We start from the raw sequence: 11,819 nt of genomic DNA, 5'->3' as shown, positions 1-11,819 counted from the left end.
TAATTGTGAAGTCTAGGTTTAGAGGAATGGATCTCTGGTTAGTCAATACTTTTGCGTGCAAGCACTAATGCTTGGGCTTCATGAGGCATGTCCAATCTCCATCAAAGTAAACCTGTGGTGCTGATGAATGATTAACAACCTCAAACACTGCTGTTGCTGCCATAGTAAATGTATATTTGGACCACATTTGTTTCACTCATTTGTTCAACACACTCTGGCTTATTGCTTTTACACTTATAGTAAACTGGCAAAGCTCTCTGTCACTGGAGGATAGAAGCCTTAGAAGTTGAAACCTTGCTGATGAATATATACTCTATATTCATGCTGACACACCTACTTGAATTGCCCATAGAGGGACAATAATAACAAATGCACATTCTTCTAGATTCTTGGTTTACGTTTCAGTTGAAATATTAATGAAAGCATATTAAATAGCCATACAGTAGCTTCAGCAGTGGTATTGTACAATGCTGCGTTGGCTAGAAGACATTTTTGTGATGGCAAAAACATTTGAATGATCCAATTTTTCAACTGTATTTACTTTGAATAGTCTCTCAAAGGTTGAGAACCTTTGTGAGAGAAATTGATATATGGAAAAAGACAGTTAGGCTGTAACGTGATACAACCCAGTCTCAATGGGCCTCTCCCATATTTACCATAAGATACAAATTAATATTTTATGTTGGTTTTATAACGCTTTACAAGATATGTTTCAAAAAGAACAGTTTTCCCAGGGCTAACAGAGAACAGTGTTCTGAGTCTTTATGCTGCCACTGAAAATAGGTGTAGGGAAAATATGTGTGTTTTAATTAATATATCAGTGATAAGTTCAGAAGATTCCATTAAATACTGATTCAGTGTTATACCTGTTCTTTGTGCCTGCATTTGTCACCTCATTCTGTGAGGTAATCTTGGGACTAATTGTTCTCCGTGTGAGTGGTTAAGTTGCCGGTTGGCTGTAACTCAGCCTCTGGGATTGCATATCAGGCTATCCTTACAATGGCACATGTACTGATCCTTATCCCATCATTACCGTCACCATTGCATTGTGTATAACAGAAGCATGACACAATGCCATGTCTCTCCTTGTGAGAAGCTGTGGTAGATGAATGAAACAGAGGACAAACATTGAGGATGGACTTCTTTCAGACTTTCATCTATTGTTCTCTGACAGGAAGCAGAGACGTCACACCTTTAAAAACAAACATCTTTATTTTCTTTAAAGTAAGTTAAGCTTTTAGCACTGCAGAACCAGCACAGAAGCACTGTTGTGGCTAGACACATGGTGTACCTATTTAACCTTATCACACAGACACTGAGATATGCATCATGTGTCTCCCTGGCCTCTATGGTACCCTGTGCACTGTTGACACTGTGTTAAATAGTACTCATTATCTTTGTCAAACTGATAGTGCACTAGAACAGTAAATCATGTACAAAATGTATGTCACACAATCTCACTCATAACACTGATGATATAGGATCAGTATCAAATCTTAAAATTTGTGAAAAAAAATAATTAAAAAACAACAGTTCACAAATGGACATGTAATAGAAAGAAATACAGATCTATATAAAATGCCAAAAAGCCAACTTTATCTTTAGTTTCTGAATTGATTGATTAAAATGATTTACTGATTTAAAGAGTCTGTTATGCATATTACAATGTGGTCATATTGAAGCTAGAGGAATAACCTGATACAATATCCAAACTAACATGACTATATTGGCCAGACAATTATTTCTAACATTTTGTACCATCAATTTACATGAATCAGTGGTACTGAAATCCTCCAAAGCTGAATTGTATGGATTGTTTAAAAACCATTGATCTTTTATGTTTCATACATCCTCACTAAAGACAAATGGAAGGATCTTTTCCTCATCTTTCTCAATCTGTCCCAGCATCTGAAACTACTCTGACAGCAGAGATATTATCACAGACACAAAAACGAAAGTCCAAACCAAATCCAACAAAACATCCATAAAAGTCATCACCAAATACATCCTTCATGATGGAGTCTCCATGGGCAGTTTCGCTCAGCCCTTTCTGAGGCACACAACTATTAGAAAGGTGTACACAACAGTTTGGATTGTCAACATAGTTTTTTCTCCATTTTTCACACATAGTCTTTCCTCTCAAACCCGGGCCCACCTGCGGAGCGTGGAGCAGAGTACGCCATCCTTGATGGGTTGTACCTCTTTTCATTGGGTGGACAGGAACAGCAGAGTAGCCCTCCGCCTAAGATCATGAGAGCAGCAGCCGCCCAGCCAATGTACAAGGCTGCCCCCAGCTCCCTCCTCTGTGCGTCGGTCAGCAGGGGGTTGTAGAAGTCCCTGATGATGGTGTTGGCTGACCAGGACACCGGGATGAGCTGCATGACCCCTGACACAATGAAGAAGACCCCAGAGATGATCATTACCTTGGCCTTGGATGCCTCGTCCTCAATGCAGTTGGTACACTTGGCCCCCGCTATGGCTATGAGCACAGCCAATATGGCCAGCAGGATGGAGATCACAGTAAGAGCACGGGCCGCTTGGAGGTCCTGGGAGAGGGCCAACATGGAGTCGTACACCTTACACTGCATCTGTCCAGTGCTCTGCACTACGCAGGTCATCCACAGGCCCTCCCAGATGATCTGGGCTGTCACAATGTTGCTCCCGATGAAGGCCGTAACCCTCCACATGGGCAGGGCACAGGCTACGATGGCAATGATCCATCCCAAGATGCACAAAGCAATTCCCACCAATTCCAACCCTGCGGACATAATGCTGATTGTCTCTCTTGAACTCCTACTGTGTCTTTCACAGCAGATAGAAGATCTGAACGAGGTTCTATGGGAAACAAAGAGACAAAGACACAACACCAATGAACCTCATGAACCTAACACTTGCACCTGAACAAGTGTGTTGTTCTGGGGCTGCCTCTAAAAAAGTACCCTTTATATCCCAGATCAGGTGGAAGGAGGAGTCAGAGAGGGAGCTGACATAATCAAGTGGAGGATGGACCGGAGCTCTTGTGGACTGAGAATGCTATCAACTTACATGACTAACTCCACAATGACTCAAGCTACAAAGGATTCACAGACGAACAGACACACGAGTGTTGTTGCTACCTGACAGCGTTTTAGAGTCGTCAAACTATTATTTGAAATCCCGAAAATATCTAGGATCCATTTTTACGCAAAGATTCTTTGCTGCGTAAAAAAAAGTATTATTCTCTCCAAAATAGATGACAATGTAAATCCTAGCTTGTTCAGTATAACATAAACACTGCAGCTTGCATCATATCAAGTTTACCAAATAGGAACTGTGATAGCAACTGTGACAAGTTAGATTTGGAGATGGAGTTGATAATCATTCATTAATTCAAAGAAACGGTCAACTATTTGTGCCCAATACATCTCAATCCCTGCCGTGAACAAGTTATCTGCCATTTTAGCTACTCACAGGTCTCATAACATTTTCTTACTCCACATGAAAAAAGAATAACTGACTTGTTCCTCAGTAACGATCCCTGTTGCCTTGTTTGAAGTGCTATAACGGCCATGTTTGTCTATCACTAAAATTGCTTTGAGTTCTTTAGGGCTGAGATGGTCTCCCTTGACATGCTCCAAAAACCGGAATAATAGTCTTTCCTCCCAAATTCCGTACCCCAGTGTTGACATGACAGCCTGGCCTCCACATTACTATGAAACGGATCCATTGTTGTGGGGCTTCTGGTATGGTTGAAAGTGGAGGCCTGACAAAGCAAGGATTCTTGTTACAGAGAGCCAACAGACATCTGGGAGACAGCCAGGTAGATGGCTACAATGAAAGAGTGAAATACTCAACATCTTATCATTGGGTTAAACCCAAATCTTATTCACTGCATCTTGCGTCCTCTGGAATGACACTGAGACTATATTAGAGCAGCCACCATGTTAGACTAGAAACAACTAGACAACTAGAAAGCGAAAAGCTTTTTATAAAAAAAACTTAGCTAAAGTACATTAGGGCACAAATAAATTGCAGGTGTCTTGGAAATATCAGTGACCAATGTCAGTCTTTTACAGCACATCTAAAGAAAACATTGGACTATGAGCATACAATACCTTTGTGGGAGTGTGTTTTACTTGCTTCTGAAATGTTTGGAGAACATTTCTTTTCATGTTTTCACAATTGTCAGTGTGTCAGTTTCCTGGAGTCCACTTGCTTCTCAAATACAAAAACGTTGCTTCATCGCCAGTAATTGTAACTATTCTATTAAAATAGGTCTGTACTTTTCATGGTCCATGGGTCAAACTCTGAGGTTTGCCTGGAATGTTATAATGTAATCCCAGAAAAGAAAACATCTTCAAATGATTCTCTACTGAAGTCAGTTTGTAATATAATGTCTTATTCCTTTTATAATTTTTTTTTTAATTATTGATTTTCACACATACAAACATCACATCAAAACAATGGGCATTTTGTATGCTTTTTTGACTGTAATATTTGTACTCTCAACAAAAGCTGCCCTGACATAATGGTCATACAACATTTACACACCAAATTTGTCAGAAATGCATTATGTTACCAAGAAGATTTTAACAATGTCAACTATTTCTCCTCCCAAACCTTTTGTATGTACACCACATGTTCAGATTGAAGTATACTTTAAGTACATCATTTTTTACAAATACTCACGTTATAGAAAAATCTATTGCAGTAGATCAAATTTGGAGATTTACATGTACATGAGAACATCATAAAAATGGGTTTAGTCTGCTGTCAGTCTTTTGCCTTCATAAAACCTAAACATAGTTATTGTAGTTATTGTATCACACAATTTATCTTGAGTTCAGTGTGGCATCAAGTGTTTCCTCGTCTTGTAAAGCATGAGAAGATGCCAGGTGCCAGGTCAGACATAATCTCTCTTGTCGTAGCCACTGGGTGCTACAGACCGGTTTGGGGAGTACACAATCCTTGAGGGGGGGGCATACCTCTTTTCTGTTTGTGGAGGGCAGCTGCAGCAAAGGATGCAGCCCCCTATGAGCAGGAATGCGGCTGCCGCCCAACCCAGATAAAGGGCTCCTCCAATCTCTCTCTTCTGTGGCTCAGGAATAATGGGGTTGTAGAACTCAATGACGATAGTGTGGGCTGACCAGGACACAGGGATCAGTTGGGTCAGGGAGGCCACGATGAAGGCCACTCCAGCAGTGATCATGACTCGCGCTTTGGCCGTCTCCTCCTCCACACAATTGGTGCACTTTGCCCCCACCACGGCCACCAGGACTCCCATTATGCCCACCAGGATGGAGATGATGGTGAGGGCCCGAGCGGCCTGCAGGTCAGAGCTCAGAGCCAGCATGGAGTCGTAGACCTTACACTGCATCTGTCCAGTGCTCTGTACCACGCAGCTCATCCAAATGCCCTCCCAGATAGTCTGAGCTGTCACAATGTTGTTGCCGATGAAAGCTGTGACCCTCCACATAGGCAGAGCACAGGACATGATTCCTGAAATCCACCCCAGGGCAGCCAGAGTCACCCCGAGAATCTCTAATCCCGCAGCAGCCATTTGACCCCTAAAAAAGAAACTTTGATTCTCTTTTGTAAATGTCCAGGTGTAAATGCCCAGGTGTCTTTGCTGTCTCAGTTACACAAAGGAGATTCTCTGAGCCTGCTCTGAAATTCTCACAGCACATATACCCAGTGCTGTCTACACAGCAGAAGGTGGAGTCTTGTGGGGATTGGCCAAGGGCTTTCAAACATTTAGTTTTTTTCCTGTCGTTTTTGAGGGAAGCCATGCCTGGCATGTAAATGGTTAATGATTGAACTTTTCGGCCAGTAGTCACTCCCCTGACTGTTTGGCTATGAGGAGGGTAAATAAGTTAAATAGTTAACTTAATAGTTAACGATAACAGACAGGTGAAATGTGGACGTAATGATTGAAAGTGGAGACCACTACTTGAACTTTCCGTCATGTCCATTTCACAGGTCAGATGGCAGCCTTGGTTCAGTTGTTCTCAGATCAAGTCCCAGCCTCCCTATCTCGTTTGTCTTAACCCCATTTAGCTGTTTTCAAGAAACAAATGTGCAGAATGTTCAGTCTTCCTCAGAAATCCTTTTGGGCAGCTGATGAGCTCACGAGTGTCTTTCAGGTGGAAACTATCCTTTTACGTAACATAACAGAGCCAGAGTTTTTTTTGTTCTTCATAGAAAGTTTTTGTAGGTACTTTTTGTGTAACTTTACTAATTTTTATCTTTAGTAAAATATGATGTCATGATATTGAATAATGTCAGATCCAGTTACGTTAAGTTACTGGTCACTGAAGGTAGAAGAAGAATTATGTGAGCAGACTTATCTTCTGTCCTTGTTGGTAATTAGTTCATGAAGTAAACAGGTTTCCTAAATGACTGTCCCATAGACAAACACACAGTGAGTCAACCATTGTGTCTGCAAATGTTTTAGTGTGGGGGTGGTCTTATCTTCGTCCTTGTCCACAAGGCCACACATTTCAAATGGGATTCTACCACAAATTCAGCTTCCTGGAGCTGGGAACAGATGCAACCGTTTCCAATGGTTCTAGGCTTAATTTTGGAGCAGCACTTACTCTGATTTAATCAACCTCCTTAGCTTTTACCTATATTGCCTTTTGACACAAACAAATATATTTTCCAACTCTGGCTACTTCTTGTAATACGCTCACTGTCATGATTGTTTAACTATCCCACTTCCTACATTTGTTTACCAAAAGCAGTGCTTTGTTCCAAACAGTGCCTTTGCAATCATCAACCTAGGACCTAAGCTGTTTAGTCCACAGCTGCCTGGACGGCAAAGCATGTGCAAAAACATTTTCTGGTTTTCCTAAAACAAAAGAGATCATGCGCAGAACCATTTTCCGATTTTCCTGAAATGTCTCGGCACAGTAGCATTTCTATCTTAATTTACTGTCTTAATTTTGATCAAACAACCTGTTTGATTCTTAATCTGAATGGTAATAATGCTACATCCTGCTGTGGAGACATTACATCTCTGGGCTATCATAGCACAGCACAGTACTCAATATAGTACAGTACTCCCTATTACAAAGCACCTGACACCCGCTGTATCAGGTAGTCTCTACTGGTCTGTACACTGTTTGCAGATGGCTAGCTGCCTTTTGAGCCACACAGGTAGACGAGTAGTAACACAACACAGCCAGTGTGATCTGTCTTTAATTAAGCCTTGTTTCAATTTCATGGAAGTGCTATTAAGGCCTATTCACACGAGCCTCCAATGTGCCTCACGACTGAATGCAGTTGCTATTGTAAGTCACAGCAGAAAGACGTAAAAGGTTGACAGGCATGTTGAAGTAAATTTAACTTTAAATTTCCAGCTAATGACAATGTATTGCCTGTGCATGGCAGGCTTTGGCGTGTGAGATACAATTTGGTTAACATTTTAGTTTGAGATATTTCTCACTTGGTTTTGAGATTAGTTAAAAAAAAACGGTTTCTCTTAAATGTAGATACAATGTAAACAAAGTCATAAGATGCTTTGTGGAAGTCGAGAACCCCGTTATCACAGTGTAATTTGGCTCCACACTGAAAAATAAGCTTTTATCTAGGACTCGATCTCACTCTTCCAAATGGAACAGAGGACACAATAGAAAGTAGCAGATGGCACTCTTGCACAACAAGCAGGACATTGTTGCTGCTCACATTTGCATTGGAATAATAAAAAAAATTGTATGGAAAGTAGGCCTGGCTCGGCTAGATTTCAGGTGATATGGAGTTGAGCTTTGCAACAGGAATTCCTGCACTCTACTTTGGTCTATTTTTGAGACTTGAGTCTCCAATAGGGTTTCTTTCCCTAATGTTAGTTTCAGACCTAGTTAACCCACATGCTTAGAACAAGGAATGCACAACATTCTGGTGCTGAAGCCTCATGCAAGAAATTTGTTCTCAGAAATATTAAATAGAGAATTCAAAGGGATGACAGTTTACATTTAGTCATTTAGCAGACGCTCTTATCCAGAGCGACTTACAGTAAGTACAGGGACATTCCCCCGAGGCAAGTAGGGTGAAGTGCCTTGCCCAAGGACACAACGTCAGTTTGCATGACCGGGAATCGAACTGGCAACTTTCGGATTACTAGCCCAATTCCCTCACCGCTCAGCCACCTGACTCCGTTTTTCCTCACAATTAAATTAACTTCTTTCTTTTATATATAATAAAGAGCGATACATTTACATGAACCACAGAAATACTTCTTTAATAATTTCGTCATTGAGTAGGCATCATGTAAAATGAAAATTAATTTGCAAACAGTACAAAAGCATTAAGTGGAAAAAAGACCTAGTGCAAATCTACTACAAGTCAATCAAAATCTAAAAACGCAAAATTTGTATTCGCTAGTTTAGCATTAATATTGTACTCATGTATGCTTTGCCCTAGTATTTATAGCTAAACAAAAATGAAAGTACTTTTGCTTGCTTCATTCTTCATATTGTTGGTCCCACAAATATGTTCTACTCCGACTGTATGTCTCACCCCTTCCAGCCAAATGATGGGGCTCACTTTACACTAATTTCCCAGAAGCCCAAAAGGAGAAAGGGGAGTCTTTGATTCTATAGAACACAGGTTTACACATAGTCCCTCCTTGTATATCCGTTGACAGACATGGACTTGACTGCAGTGTAGTCCACCCTGGGGGGCACGGACACATTCCCACTGCGCTGTGCTTTAGGGGGACAAGAACAGCACAGGAGAGCTCCCCCTATGATCAGCAGGCAGGAGGAAGCCCAGCCAAAGTACAGCGAGTTCCCAAATTCCCTCTTCCCCGTCTCCTCCAGTAGCGGGTCGTAGAAGTCCAGGACGATGGCGTTCGCAGTCCAGGACACAGCGACCAGCAGGAGCAGCCCTGCCACGATGAAGGTCACCCCAGCTGCCAGCACAATTCGAGGCTTACTCCCTGCGTCCGAACTGCAGTTGGTACACTTGGCTCCGGCCACCGAGAGGCCGATGCCCACGACGCCCATTACCATGGAGACGATGACGAGGGCGCGGGCTGCCTGCAGGTCCACTGGCAGCCCCAGCATGGAGTCGTGCACCTTGCAATGCATCTGACCTGTGCTTTGCACCGAGCAGTTCATCCACAGGCCCTCCCAGATCACTTGCGAGATGACGATGTTCTGACCGATGTAGGCGGCTACCCTCCACATGGGCAGACCGCAGGCCACCATGACCCCTAACCAGCCCGCCACTGACAGGATCATCCCCAGGATCTCAATGCCGGCCGAATACATCGTTTGGGCAGGGTTGGACACTGGGTGCTCCCTGGGTGCTCGGGATAGAAGGAGCTCTGTCTCAGGCTCAGCCCTCTTAAGATGAAGGCGATATCAGATCTCGCTGGCTCAGAATCCTGGATAAGGCTTTACGTGAGAGAGGGAACAAGGAGAGAGGGGGGAAACAATTCTAGCTTCTTTATACTGCTTAGAAGATGGAAGGTGGAGTCAGTTCAAGGTGGAATTGTATTTATGTTCAAGTAGCAATGTTTGGGAAATTGTTTTTACATGTTCAAACTACATTCTCGATGAGCAGCTAGTTTTTGTCTGGGGGAGATATCCTTAAAAAAACGTAGTTTCCACGCAAAAACTATATTCCGGGAATAATACAGGACCAAATTATTATGTGTTAGATAGTTTAGTGTTGCTTTGCAAAAGTTGCTCACTGTTTCCATGAAAGAGATTGGAACACAGCAAAAAGAACCCACTATTCTCTTTGAGAAAGACCTTGAGTGTGTATCACTTTTATTCTATTAACCTTGATTAAAACAAAATGCTGTATCATTCTCTCAATGAGATCTGCCGTGGAGTTAAAGACAATAAGAGGCTTTGTTCACAGTCAGTGAGATGCATAAGCCCTCATAGAGGGGACTAGGAACACCACTGACTGAGTGTTTGGGGCTAAATAGCTCAAATACATTGGATTCGATTATAGCCTTCATTATAATCTTTTATATGTTTGGCATTATCAAACATGTAATAAAAGTATCTTAAAACATTAAGTATTGAAAGAAAAACATTCTATATACTTTGCCCCTTTCTTTCAATTCATGGTGCCTTATGTTGCTATGCAGCTATATTGCATGGCACCACAACACTCACAGCATTACACAATATTGATTGATTCATATTGATTCCTTGAACTTTCAAGGAATAAATGTATAAGCATAGGGTGCAACTTGTTGCAATAGATACTGTTAGCTACTCAAAGAGAGACTCAATTTAATTTGATCCAAATCATACTGATACTTTGAAAATCAGAAAAGTCTGTCTATTCATGTTCTTTGAGACACTACAGACTCACTATCTTGCTGGTTAAGGATGGCTAACCAGGTCTGTGTTATTAATAAGGCCTCTTTAAATGAACCAAGGTCATTTCTAGGGTCACCTGTTAGCTTGGGGTCACAGTAATCTCAAACTCTTCTCAGATGTGAAATCCACACCTGAAACGTGCCATTTTGCTTGTTTAGTTTCCTCTGCCAAGGCAGAAATTAGTTCAGTACAATTGTGTTCTACAAGTGGATACAATGCAGTGGATACAATGCACAGGTGGCTATGACAACAACAGTCAACATTCTCACGTAATGACATATATATATATATATAACATTCTTTATGTACAGTGAAACCCATTACTGTGTTTCAAGCCAGAGTCTGTGTGAACTGAAGGTTACTCTTGAATTTGGGAACGACAATCACATACTGTACCTCTGTTACTGTCTGCAAGACATGCAGCCAGAGGGGGCCAGTGTAGCCTTCTCTATGTTGTCTCCAACTCTGCATGTCTTGACATGGCTTTCTGGTTTTTGAGTTGAAACTGTCACACTGTTGTGCCTCCAACTGTAAATTACATTCAGTTTATACAGGTTGTACAGTATTACTGTATCTCAACAGTGTCACTTCTTGTCAACACCGCTATGTCTCTTTCAGAAATCTGAGAACATTGCATCAATACTCTTGTCTGTTAACCCTCCACATTCCCCAGAATACCTCCATGACAGTTTGAATAACAACAGTGGAGATGATTGGTGGAGCTGTGCATGCCTGACTCATGGGCCCTGTTACAAGTCACCACCCTGTGGCAAAGGAGGGAAATGTTCTCAAATGTTCTTCAAAAATTGGTTGAAAGTGTAACCAAAGCATGTAATGTTCAAGTTAATTGTCACATAAAAAGGTAGGTTAGGATTTGTGTATTTACTTTTACCATCAAACTAAGTGTTAGCAAATTTCCCCCCCATCGATATTCACAAGATGCTGGACGGATATTTTTACAGTAATACAGAAACAGTTTGTTGGGACCCTTCAATTAATGCCTCGAATTAAAGCTGACACTGTATGTAGATTTACCTTTTCCTGAAAAGCTCACATGCACACTTGAACACTTCCTCATGAAACCTGCCATGGGAGTGGAAACAGGTTAAACCAATTTCTACTTGTAACAATAAGTGGCTGGCCTGCCTTGTCACTCCTACCCATGTACACTTAGAACCTCTTTCCACGAATTACCATTCTATGTAGAGACTTACCTTCTTTTGAGAACTAAGACACTTACTAAGTGAGTAAGTGTGAGACAGAGAAAGACAGACAGACCGACTAACAAACAACAAACATTTCTTCCTCATAGCGTTACAATTATATACTTTAACATGTCAAGTGACTGCCTTTCCTTAAAATGTATTAACGATCATACTGCCATCGTGCAACATTGCCCTTTGGAGTTAAGTCTATGCAAATGAGTAACAGAAAACCCCTGAGGGAAAATCTGTTTTTTTCTCACCCAACATCTTTCCCAGTCACTTATGGCATAAC

At 41.6% G+C, this 11,819-nt stretch overlaps 2 protein-coding genes across 2 annotated transcripts; both read right to left on the bottom strand.

The window, feature by feature from the left end:
• Nucleotides 1-1,189: 1,189 nt before the first annotated feature.
• LOC134028758 (claudin-3-like) lies at nucleotides 1,190-2,930 on the bottom strand. The gene has a single exon (XM_062472541.1). The coding sequence runs from the start codon at nucleotides 2,766-2,768 to the stop codon at nucleotides 2,121-2,123; it is 648 nt and encodes a 215-aa protein (XP_062328525.1). The 5' UTR covers nucleotides 2,769-2,930; the 3' UTR covers nucleotides 1,190-2,120.
• A 1,437-nt stretch (nucleotides 2,931-4,367) lies between these two features.
• Nucleotides 4,368-9,382, bottom strand: LOC134028947 (claudin-3-like). Its single transcript, XM_062472869.1, has 2 exons — nucleotides 8,761-9,382; nucleotides 4,368-5,546 (listed from the first exon to the last, which is right to left on the bottom strand). The coding sequence occupies exons 1-2, from the start codon at nucleotides 9,249-9,251 to the stop codon at nucleotides 4,883-4,885; spliced, it is 1,155 nt and encodes a 384-aa protein (XP_062328853.1). The 5' UTR covers nucleotides 9,252-9,382; the 3' UTR covers nucleotides 4,368-4,882.
• Nucleotides 9,383-11,819: the final 2,437 nt, after the last annotated feature.

This window comes from Osmerus eperlanus, chromosome 11 (assembly GCF_963692335.1).
Source record: "Osmerus eperlanus chromosome 11, fOsmEpe2.1, whole genome shotgun sequence".
Lineage (NCBI taxonomy): Eukaryota > Metazoa > Chordata > Actinopteri > Osmeriformes > Osmeridae > Osmerus > Osmerus eperlanus.
This window is presented reverse-complemented; position numbering and strand designations above follow the sequence as displayed.